The 19,873-nt window shown below is 44.4% G+C and overlaps 1 protein-coding gene across 1 annotated transcript in view; it reads right to left on the bottom strand.

Annotated features, from left to right (window-relative positions):
• The window catches only part of LOC147110370 (mesothelin-like protein), a 39,015-nt gene extending 22,416 nt beyond the window's left edge, over positions 1 to 16,599 (bottom strand). Inside the window, exons 1-6 of the mRNA XM_086000319.1 lie at positions 16,497 to 16,599; positions 15,389 to 15,420; positions 14,225 to 14,318; positions 10,006 to 10,187; positions 6,072 to 6,218; positions 2,423 to 2,556 (exon numbers count right to left, since the gene is read on the bottom strand). Coding sequence (XP_085856445.1) covers positions 2,423 to 2,556; positions 6,072 to 6,218; positions 10,006 to 10,187; positions 14,225 to 14,318; positions 15,389 to 15,420; positions 16,497 to 16,566 — 659 coding nt within the window. The 5' untranslated portion in view covers positions 16,567 to 16,599. The remainder of the gene's footprint in view (positions 1 to 2,422; positions 2,557 to 6,071; positions 6,219 to 10,005; positions 10,188 to 14,224; positions 14,319 to 15,388; positions 15,421 to 16,496) is intronic.
• Positions 16,600 to 19,873: the final 3,274 nt, after the last annotated feature.

Below are 19,873 nucleotides of genomic sequence, written 5' to 3'. Positions count from 1 at the left end.
GAATCAAGTCTTTCAGCCACAACAGAAAACATGAGATGATGCACTTTGTCTTTGACTGTCACTTTAAGTCTGCATACACCTAAGCTATCTATTTTCTGTCCATTATAGTCCTTCAGTAGTACTGACTTTTTCTGTATTTTGGGCTTTTCTTTCATATTGTTAATGTCACTCATACTGATTAAGTTTGCTTTTGCCCCAGTGTCTAGTTTCAAGGTAACTAATGCTCCATTTACCTGCAGTGGGATCATCCATTTGTCCTCTTTTACTGCATTAACTTTATGTTCAGCATTGTCCATTTCTGAGGGCTGCACATTTTCTGTATCCTTTTTGATATTGTCACATGACACCATTCCTACAAAAAATGTCTCACTTAAATCAGTGTCGTCAATTACATTAACTCGTTGCCCTTTCTTAGTTTTTACTTTTGAAAAGCATTGTTTGGCAAAGTGATTCTTTCCATTACACTTTGTGCACATTTTTCCAAACGCTGGGCATTGTCTTAACTGGTGTTTGTAACCACAGCGTTTACAATTAAAAATTTCATCCTCTGATTGCTTTTCATTTCTGTTCTGCCCACGTTTCTTCCCCTTGTAGGACACAGCACCGACAGCAGCATTATCACTCATTACAATCGCATCATTATTGATTTCACTGAAAGTCTTCGCGTGCTTTCGAGCTAGCTCGCTGGCTTGGCATATTTTCACCGCATTTTCCAAATTTAGTTCGGTTTCTCTCAACAGACGTTCCCTGACTTTTTTATCATGAATACCAAACACAATCTGGTCACGAACCATGGATGCTTTGAGCTCAGAGAAATTACATGTCTGTGCTTTCAGTTTCAGATCAGTTATAAAGCTATCAAAAGTCTAATTTTGCTGCTGTGTCCGAGAACAGAAGATGTATCTTTCATAGGTCTCATTCTTTTTGGGAGAGCAATGTGCATCAAATTTTTTTAGCACATCTTCTAATTTTTCTCTGTTCTCCTCTGGATTAAATACAAATGTATTAAATACCTCTATCGCCTGTGGGCCTGCAACCATAAGCAGCAACGCTATCTTCCTTGCCTCTGGCTTCGTACCGAATCCGATGGCTGCAATGTAGAGTTCGAATTGTTGTTTAAGAGTCTGCCAATTGTAGTCGATGTTTCCTGTGAGTTTCAAATGCTCTGGTGGCTTCAAATTCTCCATGTCGCTTTTCACAGTTTTCAGCAGATCTTCACCATCCTGGTACCATCTTATGTTCATTAATAAATAGACATTCTTATTATGAACACAGCTAGCTTTTGCTAGTTACTTTATTGAGCACATGTGGACTAGGTACAGCATCTGTAGAGGCTTCCATCTTGACTGCTGCCTTGTGGGTAGCCTAGTGCCTCATGGGTAATGTAGTCTTAATATACATACAGCTGGGTAGTGTAGTCTTAATATACATACAGCTATATACAGCTCTACACAGCTCTACGGCTCCACCTAGTGTCCACTATAGAATGACATGTTATTGATCATTACAGGTGCAAAGATTTTGTAGGACAGGGAGGGTGGCCTAAGCTTATCAGGATGGAAAGAGGGAGACAGTGATGGAGAGGATGTCAGGGCTAAAGGATGGGAGGGAGGTTCAAGGGAGCCACATGGGAAGAGGAGATCTGGGAAAGGGGATTAGGACAGTTTGGGTGACTGCTGGGGAAAAGCCTTCAGCACAGATTCTGGGAAAAGGCAAACTACCTGCACTGGTGTCAGCCGTGGCTCAGTTAGTAGCGCACTTGCCTCTGAATCAGAGGTTTGTGGGTTCAAGTCCCACTCCAGAGGCATGAGCACAAAATCTAGGCTAACATTTCTGTGCAGTATTAACAGAGTGCTGCACTGCCGGGGGTGCCGTCTTTCAGATGAATTGTTAAACTGAGGCCCTGTCTGTCCTCTCAGGTGGACATAAAAGATTCCATGGCACTAGTCAAAGAAGAGCAGGGGAGTTCTCCCCGGTGTCCAGGCCAATCTTTATCCCTTGACCAGCATCACTAAAAACAGATTATCTGCTGATGATCTCATTGCTGTTTGTGGGACCTTGCTGTGATTCCACTTCAAAAATAGTTAATTGGCTGTAAAGCGCTTTGGGATGTCCTGAGGCGGTGAAAGGTGCTATATAAATGCAAATTCTTTTTTTTCTTTGGAACCATTGATCATAAAGGGCCCGTATTTATACCCGTTACAGGACAATGGATTATCTCATTTATTGTACTTATCCATTGTGGGATGGAATAAACATATAATTTGGCCCAGTGAAACATTATAAACATTATTCATTATAAGATGTTTCTATGTGTATTTACTGGGCAGGCTTCTCTTTCAAAGAAATGAATGGGCCAAATATTTAACCTGAAGAATACATGGGTGTTAAAATTATGTTTCTCAGCGACTATAAGACTCACTTGAGTTCGGTGGGAAGAATGGTTTTTAGTTTCTCCTCACTGGCCGTACACAACACTGTACCACCAATCGCATTTAATGCATTTGCATTTAATATCCCAAGTCCTTTCAGGTAGTTCGACCATAATGCATTAATCTGAAACCAGAAAAACATGGGTTACTGCTCACAGACAGAATTTGGTGTTTCTTTATTCAATGGAATTGTCCACCATCCTAACTGTTATGACGAGAGACACTTAAACCGTTATTGACTATCCCTTATCTTTCTCCTAGTGGAGATATTTTGTGGAATTCTTATTCCTATAACATTATAAAATTCTACCCCGTTGACATCCTGAATGGTATAAAGGCATTATTCCTCATTCATAAGTTTCATGATGCCGAAGGAAGGAGGTTCTACACAAAGGGGCCAAGGCGCGTTTGGGCCTTGAAATATACTTTAAGTTGGGGGGAGGGCCTCCCCATAACGCAACTGGAAATACTTCAACTGCATTCTAGTTGGATAGTGACCATTTCGAATAAGCGCTGAACCACGGCTCCTGTTAAAAAAAAATTCTCCTCTGCGGCCCTTTTTTCCTCTCTCCTGTAGCCCTCTGCCCGAGGAAAATAATACAGATACTCAAATGGGGAACTGGTAGCCCTTCACTGGCTGGTCACATCTGCCCCACATGCTCGGAGCACGTCCTAACTGAAGCACCGAGCGCCAGAGCTGACATCGCATTCGAGGGTGACATCAGCTTATTCGTCCACTGCCGTTGGTCAAGCTGTATAGGGATTGCATTATAATCCCCAATAGGTCTTTTTTCAGACTGTCTCTGGATCACACAAGGCAGGATGGGGAAGGCTATTCTATTCAATCCTAATTCATCCACTGTCATCTATCCATCCTAGCTCATCCAACTAGCAGCTCTAAGACGTGTGGCAAAGTAATTGTTGTTGGTTGAGACACTGGTCAGTGTACATTGTCTCCCGTTATAATATTGAGGATTATGGATCAATTGTGTAGAATATAGTTCTCCTTTCACTCATCCAAATTAAATGCACATTTTGTATAATGGTGTAGTTTAGGGCAGATTCTCTGAGTCCTCACCCACCCACAGCACGAACTGGAAAATCACTTGCTTGTTGTCCATGTTGTCCATCCATTCATTTCAGTGGATGGATAATTGTAGGCCGTGTGCCCGTTGATTTCTGATGTGGGCTGGTGACCGGCAAAGGTAACTCACCGCAGACTAGCATCAAAGTTACATAGAATTACATAGAATCTGCAGCACAGAAACAGGCAATTCTGCCCAACTGGCCTATGCCGGCATTTATGCTTAACACGAGCCTCCTCTCCCTCCTACTTCATCTCACCCTATCAGAATATCCTTCTATTCCTTTCTCTCTCATGTAGATTCCCCTAAAATGCATCTATGCTGTTCGCTTTAAACTACTCCTTGAAGTCCCGTTCACCCATCACCCCTGAGCTCGCTGACCTACATTGGCTCCCTCAGTTTTAAAGTTTTCATCCTTGTTTTTGAAAGCCCTCCATGGCCTCGCCCCTCCCTATCTCTGCAATCTCCTCCAGCCCTACAACCCTCCGAGATCTCGGCGCTCCTCCAATTCTGGCCTCTTACAGATCCCTGATTTTAATCGCTCCACCATTGGCGGCCGTGCCTACAGCTGCCTAGGCCCTAAGCTCTGGGATTCCCTCCCTAAACCTCTCCGCCTCTCTACCTCTCTTTCTTTCTTTAAGAGGCTCCTTAAAACCTAGCTCTTTTGGTCATCAGTCCTAATATCTCCTTATGTGGCTCGGTGTCAAATTTCATTTGATAACACTCCTGGGAAGCGCCTTGAGACATTTTATTACATTAAAGGCGCTATATAAATGCAAGTTGTTGTTTTTGTGGTGGCGAGTTCCACATTCTTACCACTCTTTGGGTAAAGACGTTTATCAGTGGCTACACTTCAAAAGTACTTAATTGGCTCTAAAGTGCTTTGGGATGTCCTGAGGTCATGAAAGGTGCTATATAAATGCAAGTCCTTCTTCTATTGGATCAGTTGGTGACTATTTTATACTGACGTCCCCTAGTTTTGGTCTCCCTCACAAGTGGAAACATCTTCTCAGTATCAGTATCAGTTACATATCAGTTTGAGTGTAAAACTTAGAGACATCAGTGACGTAAGAAAACTACTAGGCACTTGGTCTAAGCGTTAAACAAAGCTTTAATCAACTGTTTTACAACATGGAGGTCTAGTTGTGTCCTTCACTAGTTCCTGTTAAGAATGTCCTGCGCAAGCTGGGCCCGTGCCCGAGTATTTATACTCTCCCTGGACAGCGCCACCCGCAGGCTGCTCAGTATTATTTCATAAGTCTTTCTTTCATGAATGACTGATTCATGTCAATCAGTATCCGACAGTCTATCATTTATACAAACATTTTTGAGATAGACTTCTCCAGCCAACAGCACTGAAGATGGAAGCCCTGAAATGCCACAGAAGTTCTACTGATCTCTTGCCATAGCTTTGATGGGAGACTGGCTTAAACAGTGTTTCCCTGAAAGTTATGGAGTTACAGCAGTGGCAGTCTGGCAGAATCCCCCATGGGATGTCAGGGCTGGAGTTCTGTTACCAGAGACTGAACGACTGAATCCTCTTTAACATAAAATTATTTCCTTTCGTACAACCTCGGATTACAAATCACCCTGCAATAAATTCAAAAATAAGAACTTTACTGAGAAATATAATTTGAATTTAATATCTCCACTTTCAATAAAAGGTCTTGGGCACCAGGCAGTCTTAGGTTGATGCAGCACGTTGGAGGGCATATGCATGCTGTCATGCAGACTCAACCCCTAATTTCACCAAGCTGATCTCAGCTATGTTGCTGTGGAAGACATAGACTAGTTGGCTCCCACATGGAGGAATGGAGAATTGTATTTAGAGTTCTCACTAGGCCTTTCTCAAGCACCGCCAAGCAGTTGTGGGCACCACACTTTGTGAGGGACGTGAAGGCTTTAGCGAGGGTGCAGAGGAGATTTGCTGGAGTGGTTCCAGGGATGAAGGATTACAGTTATGTGGGTAGACTGGAGAAGCTGGGGTTGTTCTCCTTAGAGCAGAGAAGGCTAAGAGGAGATTTGATTGGTGTTCAAAATCATGAGGGGTCTAGACAGAGTAGATAGAGAGAAACTGTTTCCAATGGCTGAAGGATCAATAGCAAGAGGGCACAGGTTTAAGGTGATTGGTAAAAGAACCAGAGGCGACCTGAGGAAAAACATTTTTATGCAACAAGTGGTTAGGATTTGGAATGCACTGCCTGATGGGGTGGTGGATACAGATTAAATCATAGCCTTCAAAAGGGAATTGGATAAATACTTGAAGGAGAAAACATTGCAGGGATGTGGGGAAAGAGCGGGGGAGTGGGACTGACTGGATTGCTCTTCGAAAGAGCCGGCGCAGACTCGATGGGCCAAATGGCCTCCTTCTGTGCTGTACTATTCTATGATTCTATTGCTGAGGGACATCGGGACATACAGATCAGCCATGGTCTAATTGAATGGCAGAACCAACTCGATGGGCTAAATGGCCTACTCCTATTCCTGTGACATGAAAACTTTTGCACCTCATTCTTCTTAAAAGAGAATCAGGAACCTTTCTGCAGATCCTTACCATCTCAGCACTTCCACTTCTCTGTACCACAGCTGCAAATATATCTGGATCTGTTATGGTCCACTGGCTGATATCTTCAGTGGTGTACACAGTAATGATGATTCCCAACTTTTTAATCTCTTCTTGAGGCAGCCCACCTGGGTATATCTGTGTCAGAAAGATTTAACCGTTAATACATTGATATCAAGGAACTTTTCAAGACATGTTTGGAACTGAAGCATCCCAGGTTTAATTGTGCTCTGCTAAATTAGCTTTCAGATGTGGTGGGCAGGGATTGGGCTGACTGCTACAGCTGGGCAGGGGATACAAAAATCACCCCGAGTTCCTGCTCTTGATTGCGATCTGGTGATTCCTGCTGGAAGGGGCGCGGGTAAGGATATCGGGTGAGGACAAGATTGGACTTGGCTTTGGTGCACGACATGCCCTACAAGGGACGGGATAGGAGTAGTGATGGCTGTGAGGAGGTGGTAAGGAGAGAAAGGGGGTAGTGGGACGGTGAAGGATAGGGGGGACGCAGCGAGACTGAGGGGATGGGGGAAGCATGAGTAACTGGGGGGGGAGAGGATCAGAAGGGAACCACTGAGGGCTACATAGTCACCTCAACTCCAATGTGCAGCCTTGGTGACTCTATTCTCTCTCACACCGCAGCACCTTACCCACCACCTCCCATCGGAAATGAAAGAAGAATAAATAGACAGGCAAGAAGTTAAGGAGAGAGAAGAGAAAGAGAGAGACAGAGGCTGAAGAGCAGAGACAGAGAAACAGCAATGTAAAGAAAAAAAAAGGAAATAACTTTACATTTATATAGCGCCTTTCACAGCCTCAGGACGTCCCAATGTTTTACAGCCAAGGAACATAGGACAATAGAAACATAGGTAGAGGAACAGGCCATTCAGCCCTTTGGGCTGTTCCGCCATTCAATTAGATCCTGGCTGATCGGTATCTTAACTCCATCTACCTGCCTTTGTTCCATAACCCTTAACACCCTTTGATGTAAAAAGACTACTAAGCACTTGGTTTGAGTATAAAACAAGGCTTTAATCAACTGTTTCACAACCATGAGATTCCAGTTACATCACTAGTTCCTGGTTACAAAAATGTCCTGAGCAAGCTGGGCCCACGCCCGAGTATTTATACTTCTTGGACGGTGCCACCAGCTGGCCGTCCAGTGTTACTTCATGAGTCATTTCTTCATGAATGATAAGATTCATGACACCCTTGCCTAACAAAAGTATTTTTTGAACTGTAACCATCGTTGTAATGTAGGGAAATGCAGCAGCCTATTTGCGCACAGCAATAGCGCCACAAGCAGCGATGAGATAATCACCAGTTAATCGTTTTTTTAGTGAAGTTGGTTGAGGGATAAATATTATAATCTTAAAATTAGAGCTTGGCCATTCAGGAGCGGATTCAGAAAGCACTTCTTTCACACACAAAGAGTAACAGAAATCTGAAACTCTCTCCCCAAAAGGCTGTGGATATCGTGACAATTGGTGCTTTCAAGACTGCGATGGATAGATTTTTGTTTGGTAAGGGCATCAAGGGATATGAAGCAAAGGTAAATGGAGTTGAGGTGCAGATCAGCCATGAACTAATTGAATGGTGGAGCAGGTTTGAGGGGCTGAATGGCCTACTCATGTTTCTATTGGCCAGGACGGCAGGAGAACTCCCGTGCTTTTCTTCGAATAATGCCATGTGATCTTTACATCCACCTGAAAGGGCTGATGGGACCTCGGCTTAATGTCTCATCCAAAAGACGGCACCTCCGAAAGTGCAGCTGTCCCTCAGCACTGCACTGGAGTGTTAGCCTGCAATATGTGCTCAGGTCTGTGGAGTGGGGCTTGAACCTACAACCTTCTAATTCAGAGGTGAGGGTGCTACCCACTGAGCTAAGGCTAACACCGAAGGCAATAGAGACAGGTAAGGGAGAGACATATTCTCCAGCTTACATGTGCAACACCACAGGAGGTGGACTATATATGATGGTTACCCTGTATGCGGGTTGCTTAGGGTACTGGTGATATGTACTTCTCAATTCTTCTGGAAAAGTTATCCTTCAAATCATGCAGTCCCGGGGTGGGAATGTTGGAGCAGATTTGTGATATTTTGTTAAAAAATGTGTATTTGCCCATGCTGCTAGCAGCTGCTCCCTTCTCACCAAACTTGCTCGACCCATCTGAAGTCCCGGGGCTTTAGGCTGGGGTGTTGATCTCTGTGTTGCAATTATCAGATTGAAAATAATAAATCCTAAATCCATTAATGAATGTGACGTAAGAAAACTACTAGGCACTTGGTCTAAGCGTTAAACAAAGCTTTAATCAACTGTTTTACAACATGGAGGTCTAGTTGTGCCCTTCACTAGTTCCTGTTAAGAATGTCCTGCGCAAGCTGGGCCCGTGCCCGAGTATTTATACTCTCCCTGGACAGCGCCACCCGCAGGCCGCTCAGTATTATTTCATAAGTCTTTCTTTCATGAATGACTGATTCATGTCAGAATGTCTCATGGGCTGAGCAGTGTAGACTCAAGTAAGAAACCTTGGTGCCCTTCATTGCCAAGTGGACAATGGAGAGTGGAGGAGGCCTGAAGCCACTGCACGCCCCAACAGATCGTGAACTGCTCAATACTGAATTGCCAGCTCAGATCAGATGACAGGCACTGATTGATTTATGCTGTCAGACATTTGGTGCTTGAGAGAGAGAGAGAGTCTGACAGTTGGTGCACCAAAGGCACCCAGCAGTGTCTAGTTTTACTGAACGTAAATACATCTTTAGCAAGCTACAGTGGGAGGGGGTCGTTGGAAGATCTGCCTTCTCCCACCCCCCCCCAATCACTGGAACTTCTTGACCTCCTCTCCATGGGGTGGAATCCCAATGGCATTGGGCTCAGTCATATCTGCCCACCCCCCCTCAGCTGTGATGTCAGAGATGTGCCTAGGGCCCAAAGTATTTAGAATTTAATAACAAGTCTATAAATAACAATAAGCCCGTGGTTCCATTAACTTATTACTATCTTCACATTGTAAAAGGTGCAACCAAATATAGGTGTTAGAAATATGGCAGTCGTTTAGAATCAAGTTAATGATGGGCGTGGTGGGAGTGAGTTATGTGCAAGGGTGCACTGTAAAAAAGCAAGAGATACAATTATGATAGTGTGGCAAAGCCATCAAGAGACTCTTGCAGTAACATTTATAATTGTCTTTAACCATAGTTGTTACCTTTAAGTGTTTGCTCTGTTCAAACAGCGCGGGATCGATAAAATCGCGATCTGACGCGATGACGTCATCACGCGGGTCACGTGACGTTCCCAACGGCGGGAAACGTGATGATGTCATGACGTCAGGGGGTAGGGCGTTTCAGTCAGTCCTCGTGGATCCAGCTAGTGTACAGACCTGTGTGGAGTTTCTCCTGCGTTCTTTTGTTTGTAACTGTTTCAGTACATTAAACCACGTTTGTTTAACTGTCAGTTTCAACCGCAGTATTTTCGTAGTAGTGTGAAGACACCTACAATAGCAAAATACTGTGGATGCTGGAAATGCAAAATAACAACAGAAAATGCTGGAAAAACAGCAGCATCTGTGAAGAGAGAAACCGAGTTAACGTTTCAGGTCGATGACCTTTCGTCAGAACTGGAAAAAAGCAGGAAAAGGAATAGATTTGTGAAGCAAGTTAGGGGCTGGGAAAAGGGGGAGGGGATGAAAGAACAAAAGGGAAGGTCAGTGATAGGATAGAAAGCAGGAGAGATTAAGAGACATTGAGAGACATTAAGAGATATTCAAGGCAAGAGGAGGTGGTAATGGGACAGGTTAAGGAACAAAGGATGGCTCTAGATGAGGTGTGAATTACACAGGCAGAAGAAGAAATACAATTATTCTGCTCCAGAATTTCTGCTTTTTATTCTCCACTAAAATGAGGTGTCTCCACCCCAGATTCTTACCTCTCCCAGTTTTCTTTTAATAACAAGAAGCTGATCTGTGTTAAAAGCTATATTTCCCAGTTCAGTGAGGTTCGCAGCCAGCACACTATTGTTCAAACAGGTGTCTAGATTGGCAGCAGAATAGTCTGACGGCAGCAGAAAATTATCGGTTCTGTCTGGTGTTATGAAGTCCAGTGTACAAGCTGTGGACATAAAGGGCATGAATTATGTGAGGAATGCAACTACATTTTTAATTTTCCAGTGAACAAAGTTGTTTGGCCTTCGTAGCAAGAGGGTTTGAGTACAGGAACAAGGATGACTTGCTGCAGTTGTACAGGGCCTTGGTGAGACCACATCTTGAGTATTGTGTGCAGTTTTGGTCACCTTATCTGAGGAAGGATGTTCTTGCCATGGAAGGAGTTCAGCGAAGATTCACCAGGCTGATACCTGGGATGGCAGGAATGACGTATGAGGAGAGATTGGGTCGATTGGGCTTGTACTCGCTGGAGTTTAGAAGAATGAGAGGGGATCGCATTGAAACTTATAACATTCTGACAGGACTGGACAGACTAGACGCAGGAAGGATGTTCCCGATGGTCGGGGAGTCCAGAACCAGGGGACAAGGTCTAAGGATAAAGGGTAGGCCATTTAGGACAGAAATTAGGAGGAATTTCTTCACCCAGAGAGTGGTGAACCTGTGGAACTCTCTACCACAGAAGGCGGTGGAGGCCAATTCATTAAATATATTCAAGAAGGAGTTGGATATATTTCTTAAGGCTAAAGGGATCAAGGGGTATGGGGTGAAAGCAGGGACCGGGTACTGAATTTGGATGATCAGCCATGATCGCATTGAATGGCGGAGTAGGCTCGAGGGGCCGAATGGCCTACTCCTGCTCCTATCTTCTATGTCTATGTTTTCTATGTTTGCTACTATTCTTTGCCTGAGGTATTACAGAGCCGATAATTAGCTCCTGGTGCTCCTCGGCCCAAAGCTTCCTCCGGGCACATCACCAATGAGCCTCATTTGAATAGGGTGGGCACACATGGCAGCGCATTTTGGGCAGAGGCCCACAAGGGAGAAGTCTGGGCACTTCTGAGGCCTTCTGGCAGCCGTGCCTTCAGCTGCCTAGGCCCCAAGCTCTGGAATTCCCTCCCTAAACCTCTCCGCCTCGCTGCCTCTCTTTCCTCCTTTAAGACGCTCCTTAAAATCTACCTCTTTGACCAACCTGCCCTAATTTGTTTGATAACGCTCCTGTGAAGCGCCTCGGGACATTTTACTACGTTAAAGGTGCTATATAAATACAAGTTGTTGTTGTTAAAAAACAGCAGCAGCATTAAAGGGCTGATGCAGGAGAATCCTGATTGCGTAGACCAGGCCTACATTCTCTAGAGTTTAGAAGAATGAGAGGTGATCTCATTGAAACATACAAAATTCTTACAGGGCTTGTCGGGGTAGATGCAGGGAGAATGTTTCCCCTGGCTGGGGAGTCTAGAACCAGGGGTCACAGTCTCAGAATAAGGGGTTGGCCATTTTGGACTGAGATGAGGAGAAGTTTCTTCACTCAGAGGGTGGTGAACCTTTGGAATTCTCTACCCCAGAGAGCTGTGGAGGCTCAGTCATTGAGTATACTCAAGACAGAGATCGATAGATTTTTGAATATTAAGGGAATCAAGGGATATGGGAATAGTGCAGGAAAGTGGAGATGAGGTAGAAGATCAGCCATGATCTTATTGAATGGCGGAGCAGGCTCAAGGGGCCAAATGGCCGACTCCTGCTCCTATTTCTTATGTTCTTATGTAATCCCCATGACAGAAGTTGCTGTTGAAATTGAGACTTTTGTGGCAGTCTGGAACAAGGCAAGATTTTGCAGCTGTCCCTGCATGTCACATACAACATACTGTTGTCTGCCGGAAGCTTTGATTTGCTCTTCTCATAGATTTTAACATGCCTTCCCCTTTGAATGTGCTTTTGCTACTCTAAAAGAATAAGATGGCTGCAGCACCCCAAACAGAAATCAGGGTGCCTCCCTCAGTGAGCTTTGCCAGGAGTGGGTAAAAGGGAAGCACCTTGGTGATAAGCAGAAACACACAATGAAGCACTGTTGAGAATCTGCTGATGTGATATCTGTGCATTCTGAATGTGGAGGAACAGGGGGAAAACAAGTATGGTTATGAGGAATGAAAGAAGAGTTCTGGTTCAACGGTGAGGCTTTGGTTTTTATACACGGTGGGATGGATTAGTTGTACAGTCGAGGGAACGGAGGGTTCTTGAGCTATGGGAGGGTAAAAGATGTGAGTGGCTCAGGAGAGGGCCAGGCATTTCCCCCCCAGTAACTATCAAGGGGGCTTGTGGTTATCGCTCCTCAACTGCTTCCAAATAAGCCACATTGCAAAAGGGCGGGGGCTGCGGCACACTACTGAACGTGGCCTCCGTCACTAAGTGTAAGCATTCAGCAACAAGACGCTTATTCAGCAACTGAAGCAGCAGAACCATAATGTCAGCAGCCTTGCTTGACAATACGAATGACAGCTGACATCCAACTGGAAGCTGGGGAAGCAGTAGCACCAGGATTTTGAGTGGGTGGCGGTGGGGAATCAGCTGCCCATGATCTGCACCCAGCGCTGTGAGAGGAAATCCAGGTGCAGGCCAATGCTGCGCTTTGTTCGGCGCCTCCTGTTTTTTTTAATGCGCAGTCCCTTTAAATTTCTGCGCACGCGCGGTAGTTGCAATGGAAAAGCTGGCGAGAGGCCTGTGCGGGACCTTTCCCAGAGGGAATGTTGGTGCAGGCCTGTTTTAGCCTCCAATTGGATGTCATTTCTATCACGGCGCCCTCTTCAGGCACAATCGGGTGCAACAGTACCAGAAATAGTCCGGGGTGGGGGGAAAGCTCTGTTCAGGTGCTGAACAGGGGAAGGAACACGTGCCCACTTTTCCCCTGCATTGCACCCATAATTCAAGCATTATTTAGGAGCTGGGCAGGGGAAAATCTACCTTGCCATCTCAACTTCATTTTAATGATGCATTTATAATGTGAAATGAAGCTCATGGAGTGCATGTACAGGAAACACTCTTTTAACCGGCACCTAAATAACCGGAAATCTCTGTTAACCGGCAAAATTCAGGAGTAGGTTCAGGTAAGTTTTACTTCATATTAGTGGCAGTTCCTGGATCTGTGGCTGTGTAACTGGGGTTCGTGCACTTGTTGCTAAGCAACAGGGAAGCCTGGATTTGTTGCTGTGTACGGAGCTCTCGTACCTTTTAACTATACCTCTCTGTAATCCGGACTTTTTGATAAACCGGCACCATGCCGGTCCCGTTGGTGCCGGATAATAAAGAGTTTCCTGTATCTGTAATACACTGGGGGAGGGGGGGGGGTGGTTGTGAAACATCCTGATGGAGTGCAGAAATGCTGCAGTGTTCACCTGTTAGTGCTCGTGTACTGATTAATTCCTCGTTCCCCCCCCCATTAACGTTTGCTCACAGGGACAGACTGGCCTCGAACGGATTCATTCCAATCCCTAAACACAAATCTGTAGCATTAAACTGCCCCATATTCAGTATTAATTGGCTCTTAATCCACGTTGGGTGACACAGAATGTGCTATGTGCTGGCCAACTAACACTGTTTCCAAGCATCTTCTGGCAACTCTCTCAGTCTCCTGGACAGGATTCAAGGAAAGGTTTGCCATCTGTTAGCTGACCTATTCTCACTTCGTAAATACCCAGCCTCTCTCTCTCTCTTTCACTCTGTCGTTTTCTCTCTCTCTATCACACCCTTTCTTGGTTTTCCTTATTTTATCAACCCTGCAATAGGCATCGTTGCTCTTTGTTGTTAAGCGCCATACACTTTTCCTCCTCCCTCTATTCTTTGTCACATTGAAATCGAGACTCACCACACCCTGCCCTTCTCTAACTCATTCTTTTTGAGGCCCTTAAGACTGTGGAACTCATTAACTCCCTGGACGTGCCGCGCCTCCTAAAATCTACAGCCTTTTAAAACCAGGCTTGCTGTTGAAATCCCATTACTTTTTAATTTATCCTGTCCCTCTCCTATTCCTATTAACCTCGCTGGCACCATGCATGCGGATCTTAGCCCTTTACCTGGAGTTTTCAATGTTAAACAAAGTAAGCTCAGTGGAAGTTTAGCAAGTTCTGATTTTTATTCAAGGGGAGGATCCTCACAGGCGCTACCAGTCCGTTCAACACAAATCAACACTTGACTCAATCACTGGTTACTTACCAGCAGCACGTCTTACTCTTGTTTTTACCAGCATCCTGGGGCATTTTTCTGACTGTTCATTCAAAGATACTTCAAAAACCTTGTCAGCAAAAGCCTGTAGAGAATATGATTATAATTATTAAAGTCATTTCATTTGATACAGCGTGAATGTATAATCAACTTTATGGTATGTTTAAACCACTTATAAAGAGTTGAGGTGTGCTCGTAGTTGTTTTTTTAAATTAATTCTTGGGATATGGGCATCGCTAGCAAGTTTAGCATTTATTGCCCATTTCCAGTTGCCCTTGAGAAGTTGGTGGTGGGCATTCTTCTTGAACTGCCATTGTCCGTGTGGTGAAGGTGCTCCCACTGTGCTGTTAGGGAGGGAGTTCCAACATTTTGACCCAGCGACGATGAAGGAATGGCGCTATATGTCTAAGTCAGGATGGTGTCTGACTTGGAGGGGAACTTGGAGGTGGTGGTGTTCCCACGCACCTGCTGCCCTTGTCCTTCTAGGTGGTAGAGGTCGCGGGTTTGGGAGGTGCTGTCGAAGAAGCCTTGGCGAGTTGCTGCAGTGCACCCTGTAGATGGTACACACTGCAGCCACGGTGCGCCACTGGTGGAGGGAGTGAACGTTTAAGGTGGTGGATGGGGTGCCAAACAAGCGGGCTGCTTTGTCCTGGATAATGTCGAGCTTCTTGAGTGTTGATGCAATAGTAATCACATAAATTATACATCACCCGTAGACATGTGATGGAAAATGCCCTTCTGATTGAATTTGATCGGTTGTACTGTTTTTATAAGCGTGTGCAGTAGATTTTCATCTCTAGCGCCGAGATGTAAAGTAATTTTGGCCAGAGACCAAAATTGGGTGGTGAGGATCACACACCTATAATGGAGCGTTTGTGATTTTCCTTCCAGGCAGTAAAATCGGGATGGGTTCCATTACTGGCACGTAATTCTCCCACCCGATTCTCCTCTCTGTGCTGCAGCCTGGTGTTGCTTTACATTCAGGCACTATAAACGGTGTTCCCTCGCTGGCATATGTTAAGATTTCCCATGAAATATTGTGCTATCATTTTAAAGAGCCCGACCTTGGGATTGCTGTAAACTCTTCAATTTATCACTGAACTAAAATGACAATATTCAAAGCGAGACGTACAAGAGGTGTCAAACCTTTCTTACCGGCTGAGTACTGGAAGTGGCCACAAAGAAGCCTAGAGTAAAACATCAACATAATGTGTTAAAGCAAATCCATCTGATCTACATTTCATTCAAGAAAGGAAACGTGTTGGTGCTGCTGCTTTTGAGAGCTCCAAGACACTCCGGTGCCAACCAATATTCGGAATTGTGTCAGGTACGACCTAGTTCTAATTTTAAGGTTATGCCGATGTGTTCTGGACTCCCCCACCAGAGGCAATAGTTTCTGTCTATCTAGCCTATCAATTGCTTTAATCATTTCAAATACCTCAATTAGATCACCCACCTATAGATTGCCCCGTGCAGTCACTGCAGCCGAATATCTCTCTTCAATGAAAGGAATTGAACTGTTTCTGTAGGTGTCATCCTGCCGGTGGTGGCTGGTCCGTTCCATCCCTCCCTGCTAAAGGATGAGGTATTCTCACACCCCTTAGTGGCAGAGATTGGATGCCAGCGTGTTTCTGTGTCACATATTACCCAATAGTCTATCAGACTTTAACTTGCCTTTTATACTGGTTCAGGTCCGACAAAAAAATCCAAACATTTCAGGTCTTTTAATTGTCTATAATATTGTTCTGGTTACATCATGTGCCAGCTTGATAATCTGTTAAACTTCAATTGAACTGTTGATCATTTTCTTTGTAAAGTTGGTGCGGAAGGTTGCTGCTAAACAACTTTCTATTCAGAGGGGTAACCTAAATTTCTAGGCCTCATAGGTATGTATCATAGAGCCAGAGGGCCAACGACAGCCACAAATACAATAGAAATCCACGCTCCCGTTAATTTACATATCTCAGGTTGGTGGTGCTGATAGGTTTTGGTGTTCTGGTTTGAGGATTTACCCACCAATGAGGAAGCAGTGCCAAAACACCAGCCCTTTGCAAAGCTCCAAGCCCACGAAATTGAAACAGGACCAACCAACAAATAAGACGTATATAGGCCCAAATAGGACTGGGGTTCGGGAGCTGGATTACCACAGCTCAGGGGCCACATGAGACCCCAGGGCCACAGGTTTGACACCCCAACCTAAATGATGTTACAGTTAGGTTTCAGCAAAGAACAACAATATCTGCCTCTGAGAGGACTGACTTACCAAAGGCGATATTAACCATCATGAGCTTTAGGGAAAAGGTCCAATTGGGCAACACTCTCTTCCGCATCATTATTGGTCAGATGTCCAAATATTTTTCTACAGAAAGGAAGCAACAGTCCTTATTGTTATTGTAAGGGAAGAGTTAATCAGACTCTACTGATGTCTGCTAATGTTATACTGCTACTGATTTCTCTTTAGCAACATAGGAACAGCAACATAATTCAGCCCCTCGAGTCTGTTCTCCCATTCAATTAGATCATGACTGACCTGTACCTTAAATCCATCTGCCTGCCTTGGTTCTATAACCCTTACTACCCTTGCTTAACAAAAATCTATCAATCTCAGTTTTGACATTTTGAAGACTTGAATACTTCTTCCAAATTAGTGCAGGCCTTTCTAGTACCTCTCTCACATTATGGACAGGATACCAGCGTATGGTTTGAGAGGTGATTCCTCTCCCACCTCTAACCTCTCTCTCTGTCACAACTTAACGTGCTCTTTCTATTTTATTGGTGAAATATTGTCTGAACTTCCTTATCATTCCTTCTAAGCTCCAAATGCAATGTTCTATCACTCTTCCTGCTCAAACTCAATTTTTCCGTGGACTTCAAAGTAGTCAATCTCCTTTACCCTCGCCAATTGTTCCTTTCTCCCTACAATGTTCAGGATTTAAAACCCAAGTTTAGCATCACCTAATCCCTATTTACTGACTTACTTTGAAATCTCTTTGCTCTTCTCTCCCTAGTTGGCAGGCGGTACCATGGCCTTAGTCCCTCATCTTAGTTTCTCAATAAAAAAATAAACAGTCTTTCATAACTGTCTGTACCACTTTAAGAGTGATGTGTAGAAGTTGCTAAGCACTGTGTCTGTGGGAGCTCTCGCTGACTAATAAAAGTTTTAGCGCTCCTTAAAAACACTGGCCCAGAAATTCGGGTCTCCACGGGTGAGTACGCATGGGATACTCACCCGTAAGCCCAATGGAAGTGCTGGTTTCGTGCATGCACTGCGCATGCGCGGGAAACCGGCACTTCCGTTCCCCTGAAAGAAGGGGTTGAGAGGTGGAATGCGTGCGCAGGAGAGGCAGCGCGTGCGCATCGAACTTACATTTTTTTTGCAGGTTTTTCCGGGAGGGTAAGTCTCCAGGAGTTACACTTTTAAAAAGCAGGCGCAAGGCCTGCTTTTTACAAGGTAAGTGGTGAATTAATTAAAATTAAAACATTTTTTCCACAGGTTTATTATTTTTAAATACTTTAAAGAAAGGTAAGTTTATTTTTAGCCCCGGTTAGAAAATGTAATTAATTTTTTCAAAAATTTAAATTATTGTTTAAAATAGTTATTTCATGTAATTTATGGTTATTTTAAAAATGTGATTTAAAAAAAAAATTTATTTGAAGATTTAGTGATGTTTTGGGGCTTATAGTATTTATAGGTTTGACAGGTCTTCCTGTCAAACTTATGAATGAAGCATTCCCTGCTACCATTGGCTCTCCATGGCCCACGTGATCCCAGGGGACGCATCAAACTAACTGCGCCCCTGGGATACGCAAGCACTGCGCGCCGGCAGCTGGAGGAGGCCCAGGATCGGAATCCCACACGGGCCCACAGCTCAACGGCCGGCACGGTAGGTAAGTGCAGGTCAGGGGCTTGCACCCGCGGGAAGCCCCCGACCCGAATTTCTGGGCCACTATATGGTATAAACAGTGCACAGTACCAATATCACGTGGTGCATTGTACTTGGTTGCTTTTCCATCATTCAGTGCAAATTTGTTTCCCTCTCTCCTAAAATCTGGTGTAGCAATCATCCTCTATTATTATTGTATCCCAAATGGTTAACAAAATTAGTTTTGATTACAGTGTGTTCATTGAGTACTGCATTTTACAGTTAAAAACATGTTCTCACCCTGGATTACTCAGCGCACTCCAAGTTCACGATGGTAACAAAAGCAATCAACATACTATTCACACCTTACCTCCCGAGGCTCTGAATGCTCCTTAATTAAGACTAGTGAGGCATGACTGAACACGTACACTCCACCTTACCATTGGACATAAGCACTTCGCAAGCTATAGTGAATGTTCTCTTAAATGCAATATGACTAAACTGGGAGGCACAAGACTGAATAGCCTTAAAACAGAAACTTATAACCAAGAATCTTTAATGCGCTCTTTCATTAATATTATCTGAAAATATCAACACAAATCTACATGTTTTTGCAAAAGAATAAGAAGTGAACAGAGTTCCTGGTGGCTCCATGGGTAAATGGACCACACAATTTGATACTGAGCCATATAGAAAATGAAGCTGAAACAGACTAGGTCAAGGACCTTTCATTAGATTCTCTTCACAGATGTTGCCTGACCTGCTGAGTGTTTCCAATATTTTCTGTTTTGATTTCAGATCCACAGTATTTTGAAAAGGAAGCTTTGATCTTCGGTTTGTGCAGCGTTAGTTCACCGCAGCCAGGGCAATGTTGTGGGCCCTATATTGGTCTGAGTGCCCTTGGGCAAAAGAGGGTTAAATCAGTCAGGGTGTTGTAATTCATTCATGGGACATGGGCGACGCTGGCAAAGCCAACATTTATTGCCCATCCCTAATTGCCCTTGAGAAGGTGGTGGTGAGCCGCCTTATACAACTGAGTGGCTTGCTAAGCCATTTCAGAGGGCAGTTAATAGTCAACCACATTGCTGTGTGTCTGGAGTCACCCTGGGTAAGGACGGCAGATTTCCTTTCTAAAGGACATTAGTGAACCAAAGGCGTTTTTACAGCAATCCGGAGGAAGAGGTTGTGTTCGCCCATGCCAAAGGATCAGGAGGAAAAATGCACACAGTCGTAGAGGATGTCATTTGTGAGGTTAATTAGGGTTGATTCACTAATATGACAGGAATGGAAACCTAATTGAAGAGATTCAAACATGGTGTTGCAAAAAAGATGGGCACGGATTTGGGAGACAACACATTCAAAGACTTTGGAGAGGAAAGCGAGGTTGTACATGAGGTGGTAGTTTGCAAGGACAGGGAAGATTGAGCGTGGGCTTTTTGAGAAAGAGGGATGTTGCTGGCAGTTTAGAAAAGGTGGGGGGCAATAGCTGATGAGAGAGAATCATTTACAATATCAGCTAGCATGGGGATCAGGAAGGAAATTTGGGTGGTTATCAGTTGGTTGGGAATGGGATCATTCAAGAGACCAGGAAGTGGGTCTCATGGGCAAGAACAGCTCGGAGAAGCCATGAGGGAAGATATAAGGGAAGCTGGAGAAAATGCAGAATGAGAGTTGGGGCAGGGAGAAGGTTTGGCTTGGTGGGTAAGAGGGGGAAGCAGCAGAGGCAGCAGAATGGATGGTCTCAATCTTAGTGACAAAGTAGTTCATGAGCTCTTTT

This window comes from Somniosus microcephalus, chromosome 11, assembly GCF_052327205.1.
Source record: "Somniosus microcephalus isolate GS21.2 chromosome 11, FLI_Smic_1.0, whole genome shotgun sequence".
NCBI classification, from domain to species: Eukaryota; Metazoa; Chordata; class Chondrichthyes; order Squaliformes; family Somniosidae; genus Somniosus; species Somniosus microcephalus.
This window is presented reverse-complemented; position numbering and strand designations above follow the sequence as displayed.